The sequence below is a fragment of the Phocoena sinus genome, chromosome 15, assembly GCF_008692025.1.
Source record: "Phocoena sinus isolate mPhoSin1 chromosome 15, mPhoSin1.pri, whole genome shotgun sequence".
Classification (NCBI taxonomy): Eukaryota; Metazoa; Chordata; class Mammalia; order Artiodactyla; family Phocoenidae; genus Phocoena; species Phocoena sinus.
The window spans coordinates 37,373,045-37,393,776 of record NC_045777.1 but is presented as its reverse complement, the minus strand read 5'-3'; the positions used below and the strand labels follow the sequence as shown (position 1 = coordinate 37,393,776).

The window sequence follows — 20,732 nt, the reverse complement described above, 5'->3', positions numbered from 1 at the left end:
ACGAAATACCCTCAACAGGTGCTTTTCATCTTCAAGGCGCTTGTCATTAATTACTCTCTGCGACACACCTGTGAAGCAAGGCCTTGCTCCCCAATGTCCAGAAAGTGAGAGAAAAAGAGTTTGGAAGGAGGAAAAGCCAGTCTGTGACTTAGAGTAGGGTCAGCGCCAGAGGGGCTTCTGTGATTAGGGTCTGAGCACTCCTGCTGAATTCTAGACCTCGTGCTATGTGCCAACCCATACAGACAGTCCAGAGGGAGGAGAAGGAAACTCATGGGACCTACAGGTCTTGCAGAGCGTTTCTCCTGAGCTCTGAGCCAGGAGGAAGCGGCCTCTCCACGCATGCAGCACGATCCTCTGACGCTCCTTGGAGAGCTCTTCCCGGCTATTCCAAAAGATAACAAAAGTTCAACCAGAAATCTATTAGCTGAACAGGAGGAAAAACAGTTTCCCTCCAAATGCCCCGGTGAACAGATTTCATTTGGTGAGGACTGGATGTAACTACATCATGTTAAGCTTTTCTAATATTTTTTAGTTTAGAAATTTTGGGTAAATTGTCACTTCCCTTGGCTTCCCAGCACATGTTTCATACATGAACGTGCACCACAAACGTGCAGGATGGTGATTCCAAGACATCTGAGAACTCTCGGCCACTATCTGATATCTCTGTGGCCCCGTGACGACGCCCCAGGGTCAGTAGCCAGGCAGCCGTGTGACTGTGGGCCTGACCTTCCGGAGAGACCTGGTGGCACAGTGGTCTGTACCCTGATTAGCCTCAGAATTCTTACATTTTCTCTATTGACAAAAATGCAAAATATGGCTTTTGCAATACTCAAGACAGTGTCAAGAGTTAAGCCTTTCAATACGGGTACTTTGAAAACTGGAGTTTGTAATCTTGGTTACTAAAAAACTGGGAGGTTTTTTTTTTCCTTAAACTGACAGCACTAACATGGTTTTAGATAGTTCTTAGGTAATGTATCTATCTATCCTTATATATTCCCATGGAAGCTTCATAAGGAAGCAATTATAAAACGTAAAAACCTCCCAACCATCACCAACATTGACCCATTTCTTACTTTGGGAAAGTTGTTTCCTTTTTGTTAGCATGTAGATCATTCAGAAAACGTGTTAACTTCTTTTATTTTCTGGTACACTTCTAAGTACCCTTCTCCAGCCAATTCCACAGTAAAATGTTGCTGCTACAAGGAATGGTGTTGGTAAGGTACCAGTAGGTCCTAGCTTTAGACCTACACTGGAAATAAGAATGACAGCCCCAGAGAGCCTGGTAGGCGGCAGCCATCAGTGTGATGCCCGGGTGTCCCACAGAGCGATGCCAGGAGCTTCGTACAATCACTGCCCTGCACCACTAAGTACCAGCCTTTAGCTCTCACTAACTCTGCCTATGGTTCAGACCTGGACCAATGTCACTCAGAGTCATGTCCAGTTATGACCCAAGTCAGTTTGAAGAGTCAGTGAATAGAATACAATAGGTTTTATTGGATTATACTGCATTTTGATGCCTGTCCCTTTTCTTTTCCCTAAGACTTACTAGACGACTAAAAAGGACTAGTTTAAAAGTTAAATGACAGAGAGAGAGATTGAGATTTATGTGTGAAACACTTCTAAACATGCCCTATAAGTACAGTAGATCTCCCCCTTACAACCACACCCTGTAAGTGCTGTATTTTCAGAGCTGAACAATTAACATAAGGAGCATGAGTCAGGCTTTGAACAACTCTGTGGGAACCAGAAAGCCTTTTGCTATTAGGAATGATGTAAATTCCCCAAGGCTGGAAGAAGTCCACAATGGAGGCAGACAGGGTCATAAATAACAACAATGGATACTGCACAGACCACATAACATACGATGCTGTGATAGTGACACTCTTTGCATCTCATATTCGATTCAACCGCTGCCTTTATTTATTTATTTATATATTTTTTAAGCTTAGAGAGCACTCTGCATTTCCTATGGGAACTTCAAAAACATCTCTAAAAAACACAGGACAATCGACTCTCCTCCCGAAGTCCTCTGACAACAAACAATGGGGGAAATGTCCTTGGAAGAAAACAACAACAGAAAGAGTGACAGTGTGACAGAAGGAAATGTCTAGCTCAAAACGTACAAAACCTGTGACTTCGTGTTTTAAAAAAAAAAAAAGAAAGAAGGAAAGAAAAGAAAAAGAACAAAGAAAAAGGTGAGGCAGGGTCTCCCGCTTCCAAATTAAAACCACATTTGGCAATTTGTTGAAGGAGGCATATTTACATTTGTATGAAGACTGGGTGGGCAGGGGAGAAAAGAGATTAGACTCCTTCAGCCCTTGAACTGTCAGATTTCATTAGAAATCTCTCACTCTTACATTTTAGGGTTAATTCACTCCCCTTTGTCACTAAATCGCAGCCTCCCGGTGCCCCCCAAACAAGTATCTCAGAGGAAGCAGCTACCACCTCGGAGCAGGACTTCCCAAGGGACTTGTCGTGATTACTAATGGCTTCTCACATCTGGCATCAAAATGCAACCGTGGCTTATACAGAAGCAAAAGTCTTAAGGCTGAGGTGGCAAGTGCCTCCAGGACTTACCCGGATGACATTGCTGCTTTTCAGATTCTGTGTGACTAACGACCCTGACATCTTCTGCAAAGAATACAGACAAACCCAACATATTCAAGAAGGCTACGGGCAGGCCATCCAGAGTGAGCACTGCACGGGGACTCAGGATTTAAGAAACAGGTTAACCAAGAGGATTGCTATGGGTCATCATCAATCATCAATGATTCTTCACAACCTGGACGCTAGCTCTGAGTCTAGCTAAGGAAGAAAATGCTGCAACTATCTTTCCCTGGTCACCTCTCCCCCCATTTATTTATTTACCTTTGGTAATACTTTGAGGATTTTCGTTTTAAAAATGGCCACCTGTAGGGACTTCCCTGGTGGCACAGTGGTTAAGAATCCACCTGCCAATGTAGGGGACACGGGTTTGATCCCTGACCCGGGAAGATCCCACATGCCGTGAAGCAACTAAGCCCGGGCACCACAACTACTGAGCCTGCGCTCTAGAGCCCGTGAGCCACAAATACTGAAGCCCGCGCGCCTAGAGCCCGTGCTCCACAACAAGAGAAGCCACTGCAATGAAAAGCCCGCGCACCACAACGAAGCGTAGCCTCCGCTCACCGCAACTAGAGAAAGCCCGCGTGCAGCAACGAAGACCCAACACAGCAAACAATAAATAAATGAAATAAATAAATTAAAAATAAAATAAAATAAAATAAAAACGTCCACCTGTAAAGGTGTGTCTATATACAGTTCCAGGGAGCAACCAAACCGAAGTGGAGCAAGGCCACCGGCCCCAGAAGTCTAATTAGGGAGATACCCTCCTCAGCAGCTTGAGCGGCCCAGGCAGGCACCCAGAGCAAGGGGTCAGGCCCGCCTCCATTCCTGGGGATGCTCTGGAAACCAGTGGATGCACCGTACGTCAAGGACAGCCAAAGCCCATGCGCCCCAGCACAGGCCCAATGGGGAGGCAGAGCAGGTGAGTGTCTAAGTGTGATGGGGGTGGGTATTACCCCCAATGCTGTCTGGTCTGACCTGGGAAACATATTTTAAATTCCTGGACAGAAAGGACTACAAAGAGAATACCCACCAGAATGAGCTGGGTTGAAATGTAGTTAGAAATACTAGTGGATGTTCAAGTTACAAAGCAAGTTGCAATTGTGGATAAATCAAGGATTTATTCACTCCACAGTGACTTACTGAGTACTACTTTTGAACAGAACACTGTTGGATTAATGAGGGATGGGGAGTGAAGGTGGCCTCAAAGAGACATTAAAAATACCCTCTCTTAAGTTTATATCCTCCTCAAGGAGTCCATAAAACATACCCAGGCCTCCCAAAGGCTAGTGGGAAGATTAGCTGTTATCAGAGGCACAGAGGGAGCTTTTCAAAAATATTGATTCTTGGGACGCATCCCTGGAAGTTCTGAGTCACAAGATCTGGGGTGGGGCTAGGAGATCTATATTTAGGCTCCCAGGTGATTCAAGTACTACTGATGTGCATGATACAAAGCTCAAGAGAGCAGAGCAGCAGGTACACAAATGTAAACACCAAGGCAGCATCGGGCAGAGAGCGGCCCAGGTATGCAGCATCAAAATCACCTGGGGAGGGCTTCCGTGGTGGCGCAGTGGTTGAGAGTCCACCTGCCGATGCAGGGGACACGGGTTTGTGCCCCGGTCCGGGAAGATCCCACATGCCGTGGAGCGGCTGCACCCGTGAGCCACGGCCGCTGAGCCTGCGCGTCCGGAGCCTGTGCTCCGCAATGGGAGAGGCCACGTCAGTGAGAGGCCCGCGTACCGCAAAAAAAAAAAAAAAAGGAAAAAAGAAAAAAAAAATCACCTGGAGAGCTTGTTCAAAAACGTCCAGGATTCTACCCCAGAATCTATTGCATTTGGGTTTCGGGGCTGAGGGGATGGCGGGATCGGGACACGCACATTTTAGCAAGTTCCCCAGTGATTCTGATACCCGGCAGAGTTAATAAACTTCTCTTCTTAGGGGCATGGAATTGAAAACCAAGCAGAGTCATCCAATCAGGCACCACTGAACTCTGCACCAAGCATTGTCTGAGGTCCTTGCAGAGACGGACATGGACCCACAGAAAATGGTCTTCCTCTCATGGAGTCTCCATCCCAGTGGGGAAGACAACAAACAAAAAACCATACAATGTCAGGTGGTGATGATGTTATGAGGAGAAGTGAACCTCTAAAGGGTTGCTGGGGTGCAGTTTTACATACGGTGGTCAGGGAAGGCTATGGGAGGTAACAAGGTAAGCTCTACCCACAGACCTGAGTGGAGGATGGGCCGCACAAGCACCTGAGAAGAGCATTTCAAACCTGGGGAGGGGTCAGGGAGCAGGTAAGAGGTGCTTGTGTGTGTGTGTGTGTGTGTGTGTGTGTGTGTGTGTGTGTGTGTGTGTGTGTTGATGATGGTAAGGCCATTGGAAGGTTCCAAGAAGAAAAGTGACTTGGTATCTTAAATGGATCACCTTGGGTATAACAGAGGACAAGGGTGGAAGCAGGGAGATCAGTGATGAGGATACTGCAATGGTCCATTCAAGGATGGTGGGTCTTGGAGGAGGCAGGTGGTGGTGAGAAGTAGTTTGACTGGAAATACAATTTGAAGGGAGACCCAACAGAATAAGCTGATGGCTTGGATACAGAGAGTGAGTGGAAGAAAAAAGTCGAGGATAACTCCATGATCCGTGCTTTAGACAACTGGACGAAGGAAGTCACCCTTTACCAATACAGGAAGTACTGGGGGGGGTGGCCTTGGGGAAGTTAAACCGAGAAATGCATTTTAGGTGTAAGCTTTAAGAGCTGTCCTGGATGAAGAATGGAGATGCTGAGCAGGTGGCTAAGCTCCAGCTTCTAGGAAGAGAGAGAGTTCTGTCTGCAGACACAAAGCTGGGAAGTCCACAGAGACGGTATTTAAAGGTATCTGTCTGGACGAGCTCTGGTGCGAGTGCGTTTGGACGAGAAAAATGAAGTTGAGAAGATGAGGATTCAGGAAAGAAGACTAAAAGGGAATCGTTAGTGAGGAAAGAGAAGAGTCAACATAACATGGTGTCCCTGGAGGCAAGAGGAGAAATGGCTTCGTTAAAAGTGACAACCGTGTCAAAAGCTACTGAGCCTTCAGGAGTGAAAACTAACCAGTGGAAGGTGACTTGATGAAAGCTATTTTTGGTGAAGCGCTGGGACCCAAGCATACCTGGAATGTGTCCAAGAGTGAAGTGGAGGCAGAGTGGAGACCAGCACTCTCCAGTGGAGATATGACCTGTGCTGTACAGGTGACTTTAAATCTTCCAGGGACCCATGAAAAAGTAATAGGAAACCGGTGACATTAGACTTCAATAATGCATTATTCAACTCCACATGTTACCTTTACAACGCGTGATCCGTATACAATTATTGAGAGAGTTTATATTTTCGTACTGCCTTTGAAGTCTGGGGTGGATTCTACACTTCTAGTATATCATTTCTGACCGGCCACACTTCAAATGCTTAATAGCCAGATGTGGCCAGTGGCCACAGTACTGGCCAACATGGGTGCGGACAATGCTTTTGGAGAGTTCTGCAGTAAAGGAGGAGCAGAGAAACTGGGTGGTAGCTGGACTGGGCACGGTGGGTAATGGAGGGTGAGTCTGGGATGACTCTGCAACAGGCATATTTGGTGGGATGTAATCAGCCACCATGTGTCAACCTGCAACTGAGTTCCAGGCACTGTTTCAGAAGCTTTGCATGTATTCACCAATGACACCCTCAAAACAACTTGGGGAGGCAGGGAGTTTTCTTATTACCGCGCCGCATTTGTGGACAAGCGGCACGAATGCAATCCCACTGCTCATCGGACAGCATGGTTTCTTGGGGACATGTTGCTGCCAGTCCCCTGGCACCTGGCTGCAGGCCCCCAGGATATCAGTATCAGTCCAGGGTGGATAGATCCTGGGGGCCATGATGTCAGCTGACCCTGTGTGGGCACCAGTGTCACAGCTCAGGCCAGCTACTGCCTGCCGCAGCCTGGTGCACTGGCCCCCCTTACAGCCCTGGGTGGAAGGTATGGCAGAAGTTATCCCGCCAAACTCTTGTTTCCAGGATTGTAGAACATTCTGCCAGATATGAAGGCAGTAACGGGAGAAGGGGAAAAAAAAAGATCCTCAGTGCTGTTAAGATTTTTCTCACAGAAGCACTTAATGCAGTAACATGGTACTCTCAGTCTTTATCTTTTGAGAGTTGGATCTATTTTCTCATGGTTATATACATGAGTTTCTTCTGATTCTGTTTTGTTTACTCCAAATGAAAACAGCTAATAACCCAACCAGGATATTTTAAAAGTAATCCATAGAATATTAGAATACATAGCCGTTAAATCACATTCATAATGTGACTGTATCTGAATTCCTTGTGATCACATCTGCTCAGAACGACACACCCAGAAATGATCACATCAGGTTAGCACTCCTGGGATGCAAGGTGGAGAACAGAGGTGAGGGGGACAGAGGCCAAGGAATGGCACCACTTGGTGGCTTGTCCCAGAGCCAGTTCCTTAAGCCCCTCATAGTTGGTTCTTGATTGTTTGGGGAATTTAAATGTAGCAAGAGGTATGAAACACACTTTGGAAACTGGAAAGCATTGAGCACGTTTTCTTGACATTGTTGTGAAAGAAAATCTGACACCTGCGCAGACCACATGGGTTTATAAGAAGGCGAAGGATGCTTTGCATCTTTAGGAAACTTACATGATTAAATTCTTTCCCCACATCTCACTGGGGTCTCACTGAGTATTTGGCAGACAGGTAGTGTCCCTATTTGACAGAACGAGACCCATGAGATTAAGTGTCTAAGGCCACACATTTAGCTGGGGGCAGGATTGAGTCGAGAAGGCCTGGCCCTGGTGCAGCACTCTCCCCACTGTGCCCAGGGGGTCAATTTGCCGTCTTGGTTAGAGATGGAGACGGAGGAAGAGTACAGAACACTGAGCCCAAAGTCCGTGGGTCCAGCTTCCCTAGGTCATTATCTCACTGTGGCAACTAGACAAGCCCCTTATCTTCTCTGAACATCAGTTTCCTCATCTATTTTTAAAAACAGGGGGGGAGGTGATAATAGCTATATAGTGGGCCCTCACCCATCTCCTGGAAAGAATACACAGATTTTCTTTTAGGGAGTCATGTCCCCACTGTCCATCCAAAGTCCATGCCTTTCCGGAGGACCCATCTCCAAGCCTGACTCCAGAAGTGGGCCGGTGAACCAGGCCAGGCGAATCGGAGTTCAGAATTCATGAGCCTCATAGAGATGCTTGGGCTACAGTGGCCCAGGAAGGGGCCTGCTCTCTTTTCCCATGAACCTGCAGCCACCAGGACCAACCACCACATGGAGGCTGACCACGAAGCCAAACAGTGGAAGGCAATGCCAACAGATGGTGAGAAACAGTCCTGATGGAAGTGTCTGTCCTCTGATCTCTGGGCTTTTGAGGCACATGAGCCAAAAACCTCCCTTTTCTTCCTAAGCCATTTAGAGCTGGCCTTCCTGTCCCTTGAAAACTAAAAGGTTCAAGACTGACACCATCTCTTCTCAGGTTTGTTGCACTTAACAAGTTATTGTATGTGACAACACTCAGCAAAACTAAAAGCCTTTTGCAAACAATAAAAGCAGCACAAAGGTAATATATTATCAGCTTATGTGGGGGGAGGGGCAAATATTAATATTAAAGTAAAAACCTGGAACTACTTTCAGTTCTTCATGACCTTGTAATAATAAGGCAGAAAGAAAAGTTCTCCTCCTAGTTCAGTGTGATGCCTGATGACTTCCAGGAGTGTCAGCATGGTGAAATGTGACCTGACACAAAAGGAGCTGCTCACAGAAAAGCAGCCCAAGTAGAGCCTGAAATACGACAGTGACCACAGTCTTAGACGGTGACGCAACCTGGTCATGCAGAAACCACACGTCTTAAAATGAAGAGGTCTCTCTTTCCCAAATTTGACTTCTAAGGTTTTCTTAAATTATTTGATATTTAATAAGTGAAGGAAGTGAAAAGGACAAAACAGATGGGACAGAGTAGTCACAAACAATTAAAAGAAAGTATAGAAACATACATGTGTGCATTGGCTCAAAGGAACCAAAGCAAAAAGAGGTACATGAAAAGGAAAGTGGTATCTCAAGAATCCCACCGTGGCCTGAAGGTGTTTTTCTCTGCAGGTGATAACGATGGAGGATGTCTGCACTGAGATGCCGCAGACAAAGCACTCGGTATAAGGACCAGTCCTCATGAGACACCCACCAGGCAGACATGACCACCCCTAACACAGAGATGAGGAAAGTGACACCCAAGAGGCCATGCCATCTGCCCAATTCCCAAGGGACAAGCCTTTGCGCTTCACTAGGGTCCTCTGGCCCCCAGGCCCTCCATCTCTCTGCCCTCCCACGAAAGGACAAGTCTCTAAGGGGAAGAGGAGCACAGCCTTGCTGGTGATGCTGCCACTTGGGTTAGCAGCAGATACCCTAAGGTACCCTAGTATGTTTTTTTTGTTTTTTTTTTTGTTTTTTTTTTTTGCGGTATGCGGGCCTCTCACTGTTGTGGCCTCTCTCGTTGCGGAGCACAGGCTCCGGACGCGCAGGGTCAGCGGCCGTGGCCCACGGGTGCAGCCGCTCTGCGACATGTGGGATCTTCCCGGACCGGGGCACAAACCCGTGTCCCCTGCATCGGCAGGCGGACTCTCAACCACTGCGCCACCAGGGAAGCCCCCCTAGTGTGTTTTTTAAAAATAATATTTTTTAAAGTTTTCATTCCTTCTGAATTGATGACTGTGAAACTATCTTGTGCAGATGTAGGGAAGTACCAATAAAATAGTTGAAAAGAATGTTAACCTGAAAATGAAATCAGTGGAAAAAAAAAAATCAAGGAAGTGATCTTGCAGGAAGTACACATTTCATAGGGATTTTCCAGTGTACACTTACCTAACCCTCGAGAACCTAAAAATAAATCCTAAACAGCCTTGGGCCCCACAGTTGAGTCTCTGGTGCCACACAACTGTGAGAAAACTTGGGTGCTTGAAAGAATTTGTAGGTTTGGAACCAATGCTTCTTAAGAAGGGAGAGCACTCACTGACCACTCTGAGAATTGAAGAGAGCTATTTCACTCTGGCCAGAAAAACATAAAAATACATACCACTCTTTAAAAAAATTTCAGATAATTCATGAATCATAGGTTAATAATGCCCAGTTTAAAAGTTGAAGGGAAATAGCTGTGAAAAATAGAGAGAAACTTAATGGCAATTACCCCAGGCAGAACTACCCCAACCCTTGGAGGTCTCCTTATTCAAAAATACCTTCCCTCAGAGGCCTGTGGTTGAAAAATGCCAACACCCACAGGAAGGTTGCCAGCCCATCGTTCGTGGTGGTGATCTTTTCCCTGACATCTCCCATGGCCAAGCTTGTGGGTCTGGACAGGATGGGAGAGGAGAGAGGTGGGTAAATGTGCAGGGCAGCCAGGCAGGTGGCAGGACTGGCCAGGGAGGGCCCACTGTGGCCCTGGTTGCCGGTGGGAAGAGGCGTGAGAGTCAGAGCAAAGACACCACAGATGACTGTCTGATTTCACAATTCTGCTCAGAACTGGCCCTCTGCCCAGGGATGCAGAAGGAACAGCTCTTCCCATCTCCCTCAGACACAGACAGGGAGACCCCCTTTCCAAGTCTCCAATCTCATGATAGTGACAGACTTCTGTGGACTCGTCTGGGAACCTCGCCCCATTTATGGCATTGCTTCCTTGGGAAAATGAGCACCGAATTCTAAATCATCTGTGTACTAGTGAACTTTCCCAACATAATCCCCTTGCACGTCGATTCCGTCTGTGCTATCGCCGTGGGTGTTCTCATGGCCGTGTGGCTTTTAGGAAGTTGGCCTGAGAGATCTGCTGGTTCCCAGCTCCTCTGTACCTCAGAGCAGTGACTGGGTCCTTCCTCCAAAGCAATGTCTCACTGGGAGTATACCGGCAGCTACTGGAAATGAAAGGCGTTTTAACCGGTAGTCTCTACTCTACCTCCTCCTCCCCTGGATGGTGGTTAACAGAGCTCCCGCAGGAGGTCTTGAGTTTACGCTCTTGTTGTATCCCTTTGTCCGTCACTGACTTGCTGCCAAAATGGGGCTTTGTCACTTAACTCTTTGGTACTCCAGTTTTCATAGTTGCAAAATGAAGCTGGGTTGGCAAATGGAGATGAAAAATGAGAGTGCTGAGCTTCTTGAGAAAATCACATGTGCAAGTATTTTTCTCATTTCTGGCACAGGGGGTAAGGTGTTTAGCTATCTGCTACTCTGGTGTTAATGGCATTTAAATTAACTCCTCTTTGGGGAAGAATGGGAATGATGGTGATAATAACAATTAATATTGCATTGGCCCTTTAGAGTTTACATTTTCGTATTGATCATCTCACTTGATCCTTGGGAAGGCTTGCATGGCAGGCATCACTTTTACTTCTGCTTAATAAGTCTGGGGATGGATGCTCCAAGAAGCCAAATGACTTGTCCAAGGTCATCAAGTGAGTGAGGGGAGAGAAAGTGGTCAAAGTCAAGTCTTATAATTTCACTTGATTCCTTTTTCACTTGTTCTATTCCCTGCCATGTTTTGCTTAATTCAATCGATCATCTAAGTAGTCATGAAAGGGAGATTATAGGCCTCTCACAGGAAAGGTACATTATGGGGAAAAGGCACAAAGGATTAGAGGCCCCAGATACATCCTATTCTAACTTACCCTATCTAACTATTCTAACCGAGATACGTCCTACCCTAACTTATCTATTCTACCTGTTCTAACTCAGCAAAGGGCAGGTTCCTTTGGAGGGCTGGAGATGGGGGCCAGGAGACATCTCGTTCACAAGTACTGCTGGCTAATCATTTGGGAGAATTTTATTATTAGGAAGGGAGAACAAAACCTCAGTTTACTGTAACATACAAGCAAAGGATAGTTGATCTTAAAAGAAAATGACTGCCCCTGAGAAAAAATTTTCTTATGATCTCTGTCATTGTCTAGAAAAACTATTCTAGACAGACCAGACCAACCAAGAGCATCTTCATCGCCCGCGGCTCCTGCCCTGAAGCATTTTCATTAGCATCATCCACCTGCCAGTCCACACAAGGGATGCCGCTATAGTTCCCATCCTTATCCAGCCCAACCACAGGCCTGGCTGAGGACACAGACACCTACCACACAGTAAAAACGTCACGTAATTGAAAAGTAAATGATAAACTCACTGAAAGTTATTTTCCTTACTACGTAAGAAGTTTTTATATAGTAAGGAGTTTGTGAAATACAAAAATACCAATAGAAAAACTGACATAAACAGACAATTCACAAATGAGTGGGTCCTAGTTAAAATAAGTACAGACCAAACTTAGTTATCAAGTATGAACTACAGAGGAGTACAGACTAGATCATTAACAGAGGTTATCTTTGGGTTGGGAGTTGTGGGTAATTTTTAGTTTCTAAAATCTTTTGTACACTGAACATGTACAATTTTGGTAAGCAGTTATTAAGTAAAAAACTAAGTTCAGAACACTGTGGGAAATGCAAAATATGGAAATGACCTCTTCCCACTCAAGGAAATTTGCCTAGTGCTACAGGAATCTCTTGTTAATGGCTTCCATGTAATTTACCACTAGCATTGTTTAGGAAATACAATAAGATAAGAAGAATGGATTCTTAAAGTCTACCATACAGTAAGAAAAACCTAGAAAAATCATCCACTACTTATTTAATTTTTTTGGTACAAAAAAAAGAGTTCCTCTCTTGAATGATCTGTTTTAAACTTACGCAGAAGTTTCCTCAAGGAAGCTAAATAATTCTGTCATCAGGGTACAGAAGTTAGTGCACAGTCAAATTGTTGTTTATTTCTTCTAGTCTAATAACTTAAGGACTGAAATGTTTCCTTATAATTTCTATTTATCTTTCCTAAGATTAAACTATAACTCTCCCCTGAAATTTTTTTTTTCAATCACAATTTTTAAAGCTGTGAGTAAAATGCTCTTTTGTGCAAAATCATTTTGTGGTTTTTATTTAGCTACATTTTCATCTGCTTTCTCTGATAGAAATTCAGTGTGAGAAAGTATTTTTGAGATAATCTGATACCCTCCCCCTTGACTGAGAGGAGGGCTAATAAGGCCTACAGAGGTTCAGTTAGGCACAGCTGAGAAATATGACAGCCGAGCTAAAAATAACCGAGGCTAGGGCAGTTTATTGCTTCTTTAGACTCATTTGCATTTCAGTTTTATACTCATAAACTAGAAGGAGGATTCTCTAACATTAAACAGTAGCTTGACTTAAGAGAAGTGTTCAGTTTAGTGCTGAAATATTGTCTCTTGTCAGGGCGTGCCAGCAATCCTTCCACTCTGGGCGAGGGCCTAGTGCTTTCTAAAGAATCTTAACAGCTGTTTTCACAGCTTGGCCACAAATCAAATGAAGGTGAGGCAGAGCTTCTGAATATCTTAACGTACACACCCACTTTTCTGCAGCTCTAGTGCTAAATGTCATTTTTAATTTCCCAAACAATCACAGACTTTTACAGCTTAGGTTTAAAAGAAAGTAACTTAGAATTTTGGACTTCCCTTCCCGAATTGTAGAGAGCAGTTGAATGAACCATTAAAGTGCAGAACGGGTACGTCTTTAAGAAAAAAGGAGGCTCTATTAGAATTACAACTTTTAGGTCACCTGGGTCACCTTCAGTACCCTTGATCTGCCAGACTGTAAGCTCCTTGAGGGCAAGAGCACTGTTTTTCTTTTTCTTTGTTTCCCCAGTGCCTACCAGAGCTCCTGGCACACAGCCAGTACTCAGGAAACTATGTTAAAATGTGATGGTGAGAGCAGATGGGAAGGTCTCCAGAGACTAGGAGCCGCTGTAACCAGTGTTCTATGAGACAGCAGCTTTGTGTTGACTCTGAAATGTCCCAGATATACACAGAGTTCTGTGATTATTTACACAATAAAGTTATTACTTTGGAAAGTAAAGCTATGACTTTGGCTATGTTCGTTATTTCTTTAATAAAGGAATGATAAAATGATAAACAATTTTAAATTTCCCAAAGCCCCCCTGGGCTTTACATCTAAAGAAGAAAGCAGTCTTTACATGGGGACCTGGGTTTGTAAACACGAAAGAAAACATTTGCTGGAATGGGATACACCATACAAATTTACTTTCTGCTCTTAGTATTTCTAGGGAAAAGAAGGTGAAGGGAAAACAAAACTATGAAAATAGGGTAAAATCTTGCAAAAAGGTTTCCCAGCTCCATTTCTAGCAATAGGTCCCAAACTTAGGCTATAAGGGCTTCAAGATTTCTTATGAGAAATTGTAGTAAGAAAAATACAATGACTCATCTCGTAATAATGCCCTTTCTTCCCAAAGTACACATCATGATTCCCACATCCCTGGCACGTGGGCACTCAGGGCAGAGCTATTGCAACAACACGGAGCACCTCCCCGCATGGAGTCCCTCGTGCACGGGGGTGTGCGTGTGACAGACCTCCGTGCACGAGGGACTCCATGCGGGGAGTCCCTCGTGCACGGGCGTGTGCGTGTGACAGACCTCCGTGGTGCTGGGGGGCAGCACTGACTGCACTCGTTCTGCCCCCAAAGGAGGGGGATTACTCCCTCTGGGCCGCCTGATCAGGAACAGTGGTTCTTTTGTGCAGCCACCTTTAGGAACCTGGGAGCTGAGTGCATCTGGCTTCCCTGTGTCCAGGCGGAGTAGCTCTGAAGAGGCACTCGCAGATTTCCTAGCTGACTATTATTTAGACACTGAGGATCGAGGAAAGGAAAGGAAAGGAAAGGGAAAAAGGCAGGAGAAAAGGCATCTCTACTCAAGGCAACAGCACGAGTAAAAGGCGCCCTGGCTGCTGCCCAGGTACTGACTCACCGCCATCACTTCCGTGGCTGGGGAAGAGGGAGTTCAGTAAACAGTTATAGGAAAAATAATTGACATTTATACCAAAGAAGTACCTCTGATACAGCTGCTCAGGAAGCCCATTCTCCAGGCCTCGCTCAGTCAGACATTCCTGGAGAGTAACTACCAAGAGAAAATGAGACGGATCCGGCCCTTTGGTGAGTATCAGTGTAAACTGATAAAAGAATTTGAAGCTTTAAGAAATGTAAGGAAGTTCAAGGGATACTCAGAGGAGAGCCAGACCTCACTGGCTTTGAGCATCTGAGAGAGAGTAAGAATATACGGGAGTAACTTTGCCTTCTCTCTGGCAGAAGGCAATTCTGGGAGGGAAGGATTGTTTATTGATCCTTAAGTAGCTGAGACTGGAGGGATCTGCAGACATCAAATATCAATGAGGACAGAGTCCATGGCACTTGTAATGGAAGGACTGTGGCCTTGGCTGGACGGGCCATTTGTGGGAGAGAGGGCCCTCTGCTTGACCTGGGTATGTTATCAGTTCTGGGGGAAGGAGCTTGAGGAAGCAGTGGACAGGCCTGTGAGGAGGGGCACTGTACAGGCAGGCTGGCCACGCAGAGGGGTGCACGGAGCCTGTGCCTGGGATGGAGCCATCTGGCAGTGCCAGGTGTTAGCTGACTTGTATACGTGTGGCTGGGAAAGTGTGTATGTGAAGGATGGTCAGAGGTGGGGAAAAGGGAAGCTCAAGAGACAGAGACTGACTACATCTAAAGAGAAGCACTCCAAACAGTGAAAGATCTTCATGATGTAAATGGCACTTTTCTCATAAGCTAACGTGGTTAAGTCTGACACTGTTATCCCTGGATATCAGAACATTTTGAATATGAGAACACGGAACTGGCTCACGCAAAAGGCTCAGACCAGTCAACTTTTCAGAATGACAATTCTTAACATTTAGGATGTCCTCCAGATTATAAGATTTATATGACAGCAGCTATAGGAAACTTACATCTGTATAAATACCAGTGCCCCTAAGGAGGATAATATTTCATTTGTATGGAGATATTTTAACTCACCCTTAATAATTTAAAATATTACATATTAATAAAACGTATCATACAAGATCTAATTTCTTCTGTATTCCATCTGAAAACAGTAGTACTTTGTGGTACAATTAATTGTTGTTTTCTCAAACCACAAATCAATTTCTTCATTGGTCTGAGAATCAGTTAAGCTATATTACATTATAGTTGTTTGCCAACAGCATTACGACTTTAGTATTTATTAATTTACTAAGATAACTCAACATCCTACAAATACTTCACAAATAAACTTTTAATACTTTTCACCAGATTTGCCCCATTTATTTCACTTAATGTGTATACTTAGCATTTAATTGATAGATGAAATACGGGTCCCACTGGCTTTTCTGAAGGGCTCATCTGCTACAGACGAAGGTATCTAAATTTAAATCTGCATTCTCTGCTCTTTACTTTTGCTGGGTCTCTGTTCACCCTTTTAGTCTCTAAAACACTTTTCCTATGTATTTATTTAAGATAAGATAAGAAGCTGGTTTTAGACCATGTGGGCCAAATTTCAAATGGATTAAAAAATAATAAACATAAGGGATAATCTAATATCCCTATAAATTATTTTAGAAGCATAATAATCATGTCATACTTCATGCCCACGTTTAACGTCTGCTAGATTTTTTTCCCTCTTTGTTAAAGTTTCAAGTCACAAGTCCAAGTCCAAAAATATGAAAAAAAAATTGGTACAGAGGTAAGTTCTGATAGATTGAGCTATGACTGCAGCAAGATACACACACACATGCGCGCGCACACACGCATGCACACACACACCAAGGAGACTCTCAAACGTATATGCTAAGCTTGAAAGACAAAGCTGTAAACTATAACATTAGGAGTGAATTTTCAGTATCCATTTGTCTGCATAGAGAACTCCAGCGAAACAGAAATAGGACTGATGGAGCTCAAAACTTAGCACGAGAAAAGAGAGAGAAAACAAACCCTATCAGCTAAGAAATAACACACTGGGGAAAAGTACTGGTTCTCATGAAAACGTCAGTGATTCACCATGGAATAAAATTCAAAGGCCACTGACCCCAATGAAAGCTTCTACTGGAAACATGGATTTTGCTTCATTTCATTTAAAGAATGCTTTATATTTCATTTAAATACTATCATAAGCATTTTCACAGTTTTTGTGATATGTTTTCTCATTTTTGTATTGCTATGGAAGAGATACTACTGATCATGCTAAATTTTCAAGGGGTCTTCAAGAAAAGAAGCAGCACATCAATTAATCAATATTATCATGCAAAACAGGTAAGACTTTTTGGTCCCTTAAAACATGCACTGAGGGCTCAAGAGCTGAATGAGAATAGACGACAATCTCTTTTCTATTTTTCATAATAACTCATCATTTAAGCAGATTTATTTGCTTACAGAATTTTTTTCATACGTACCAACTCTTCACTCTGACTTGCCAAAAGATCGTGACTGAATGCGAGCTGACTTACGCAGACCACAAATCTGTCGGGAAATACCCGGAGTTCTGTACAAAATGAAGGAAATCACATTACTAAAGGTATCAAAAGACTAAACACAGAAATGCTTGGTCCCAGACTTCTGAGTTACAGCAATAAGCATGTATGTATCAGACACGTGTCTTCCCCCCTCCCCTCATTTCAGTGTTTGTCATCAATACTGCGGGACAAGCACAAAGCTCTAGGGATGGCTAAGGAGGCTGCAGATTGGCCAACCTGTGCCCCTGGGCCATCATATCACATGAAACCCCCAGGCAGGGCCTTTACAGCTTTCCCTCTGTGTCAGTTTGCTGTTTTCTGTTCAGAACTCACATTTAGGAAATAGGGTCAACATTAGCTAATGAGTGTTCTGACGTACACGGGAAGATGACGAAAATCTGAAAACGTGACTCGACAATGTTCTTACTAGTTTGCTTATCCTCTCCTCGGTCACCTGGTCTTGGAGAGGTTCTCCTACAACTGATCTGAACCAGGCTATGAAAACAGCAGTGTCACTGATCAGGAATTAATGATCAAACTTAAGGAAATGGTTAAATGTGCAATAGTAAAGTTGATACAGCAATACCACAGTTGCAGTGATCTATTATTACAACTTCTTAAAGCAAAACCACTGACTTCTGGGTAGGGAAGACTGAATGAATCACAGAACCAGACTTCTCGACACTCAACGAAAGGACTATATAAAGTGGTAAATGCTACTACCTGTGTGCCTCCTTCTCCATCTGTCTATCCGTCTCTCCATTCATTCATGCAGCCTCCACCTATCTTTGGAGGGATGCTTAGCTGATGTTAACAGTGTACATTCTGGGGGGTGGGGGTGGGAGGGTCTTCTCTCCCCTTCTTTTTTTTTTTTTTTTGCGGTATGCGGGCCTCTCACTGTTTTGGCCTCTCCTGTTGCGGAGCACAGGCTCCGGACACGCATGCTCAGCAGCCATGGCTCACGGGCCCAGCCGCTCCATGGCATGTGGGATCCTCCCGGACCGGGGCACGAACCCGTGTCCCCTGCATCGTCAGGTGGACTCTCAACCACTGCGCCACCAGGGAAGCCCCTCTCCCCTTCTTTTACTTGGTTGTATTGCCTGAATATTTTTTATAATACGTATCATATTTATAACAGAAATAAAGCCATCTTTTTCTAAAAGAGAAAACCTTCCTCTTAGATGTGACCAATTTTTATTATGAGTCATGAAAGTGAAGCCTTTTACATACATTGCACATTTCCAACAACGGATGGCAACAGAGAGCACTGAGGTAGTGATGCAACCCAAGCGTGAAGGTGTCAGTTACACAGACACACAACTTCTGTACAGTTAACGCCTCACACCACTCGGGGAGGTTAAATGATACCAAAAGGCCTAGCGAGCTGATGTTCCGGGATCTGCTCTCTCCTCACCAGGACCTCTGTTGTCTCCTTGGGGGGGTCACTCTTCTCTATTCCAATTCATTCCACTCAGGGCAAGTGGGGTAGCAGTTCTAACAAGAGCTCTGCTTACCCTGCTCAGAACCCCACCCTGGCTCCTCACCATGCGACCTGCAAACATTCAGTCTCCGCGACTGGGGCCTAACCTGCTATTCTGATCTGACTCCCTCTGGTCCTTCTCATGCAGAAACCCCCATTTCAGGGGGTCCAGTGTGTTTAAACTTTGACCCACATGGGTGCTATATCTGGCTAGGTGGCTAGGGTGGACATTGAAAAGGCAGAAAAACAAAGTTAACATAGCAGTTAGTATTTATTCACTAATTCTTCCAATATCTTATTGAGATAAAAGGTAAACAGTCCACTTCCTGCTTTATGGAAGGGGAAACTGAGACTCAGAATTCATTATTTGCACCCCTGCCCCCAATATCACAATCTTGAAACATAGTTCATTAGTGGATCTGAACTAGAATTCAAAATGATCAGTTCTATCAAATGATTCCTCTCGAAAATAAGAACACTAGGGCTTCCCTGGTGGCGCAGTAGTTAAGAATCCGCCTGCCAATGCAGGGGACACGGGTTCGAGCCCCGGCCCGAGAAGATCCCACATGCTGAGGAGCAACTAAGCCCGTGAGCCACAACTACTGAGCCTGCACTCTAGAGCCCGCGAGCCACAGCCACTGAAGCCCGTGCTCCTAGAGCCCGTGCTCTGCAACAAGAGAGACCACTGCAATGAGAAGCTGGCGCACCACAACGAAGGGTAGACCCCACTCGCCACAACTAGAGAAAGCCCACGCACAGCAACAAAGACCCAATGCAGCCAAAAATAAATAAATTTTAAAAAAAGAAGAGAAAAGAAGAATGCTAGAATGGCAGAGTTTTAAACAATTTGGTGCCAGGTATTATATAAATAGAAGGCCACTTATGTACCCTTTCACTCTGCTTAGGTTATAACTGAGATTTACATTATGTCAATATTTAAATAAAGTAAAGATTTAAGCAATGGCAGTCCCTACCAGGAAGGGTAGCTAGGCTGTATTTTAACAGATACAAAGTTAACTGGTTTATTTTACTAAGAGAATTGAACAGAGTGGAAGGCCCCACTGTGAGAGTAACACAGTCAACTGACAAAGTTAAGAAAGTGCAGGAGGGTTCCCTTTTCACCACACCCTTTCCAGAATTTACTGTTTCTAGATTTTTTGATAATGGCCGTTCTGACTGGTGTGAGGTGATACCTTATTGTAGTTTTGATTTGCATTTCTCTAATAATTAATGATGTTGAGCATCTTTTCATGTGCCTCTTGGCCATCTGTATGTCTTCTTTGGTGAAATGTCTATTTAGGTCTTCCTTCCATTTTGTAATTGCATTGTTTGTTTTTTTGATATTGAGCTCCATGAGCTGTTTGCATATTTTTGGAGATTAATCCGTTGTCTGTTGTTTTGTTTGCAAATATTTTCTCCCATTCTGAGGGTTGTCTTTTTGTCTTGTTTATGGTTTCCTTTGCTGTGCAAAAGCTTTGAAGTTTCATTAGGTCCCATTTGTTTATTTTTGTTTTCATTTTCATTACTCTTGGAGGTGGGTCAAAAAAGATCTTGCTGTGGTTTATGTCAAAGAGTGTTTTTCCTATGTTTTTCCCTGAGAGTTTTATAGTGTCTGGTCTTACATTTAGGTCTTTAATCCACCTGGAGTTTATTTTTGTGTATGGTGTTATGCAGTGTCCTAATTTCATTCTTTTACATGTACTTGTCCAGTTTTCCCAGCACCACTTATTGAAGAGGCTGACTTTTCTCCATTGTATATTCTTGCTTCCTTTGTTGTAAATTAGGTGACGATATGTGCATGGGTGCGTGGGTTTATCTCTGGGCATTCTATCCTGTACCATTGATCTATATTTCTATTTTTGTGCCAGTACCATACTGTCTTGATTACTGTAGCTTTGTAGTACAGTTTGAGGTGAAAAGGGAACCCTCCTGCACTGTTGGTGGAAATGTAAATTGATACAACCACTATGGAGAACAGTATGGAGGTTCCTTAAAAAACTAAAAATAGAACTATCATATGACCCAGGAATCCCACTACTGGGCATATACCCTGAGAAAACCATAATTCAAAAAGAGACATGTACCACAGTGTTCACTGCAGCACTACTTACAATAGCCAGGACATGGAAGGAACCTAAATGTCCATCGACAGATGAATGGATAAAGAAGATGTGGCACATATATACAATGGAATATTACCATTAAAAAGAAATGAAATTGAGTTATTTGTAGTGAGGTGGATGGACCTACAGTCTGTCATACGGAGTGAAGTTAAGTCAGA

The 20,732-nt window shown here is 44.2% G+C and overlaps 1 protein-coding gene across 1 annotated transcript in view; it reads right to left on the bottom strand.

The window, feature by feature from the left end:
• SLX4IP (SLX4 interacting protein) overlaps positions 1-20,732 on the bottom strand; it is a 186,397-nt gene that overhangs the window by 5,670 nt on the left and 159,995 nt on the right. Inside the window, 2 exon segments of the mRNA XM_032605764.1 lie at positions 282-382; positions 16,912-17,000. Of these exon segments, the coding sequence (XP_032461655.1) occupies positions 282-382; positions 16,912-17,000 (190 nt within the window).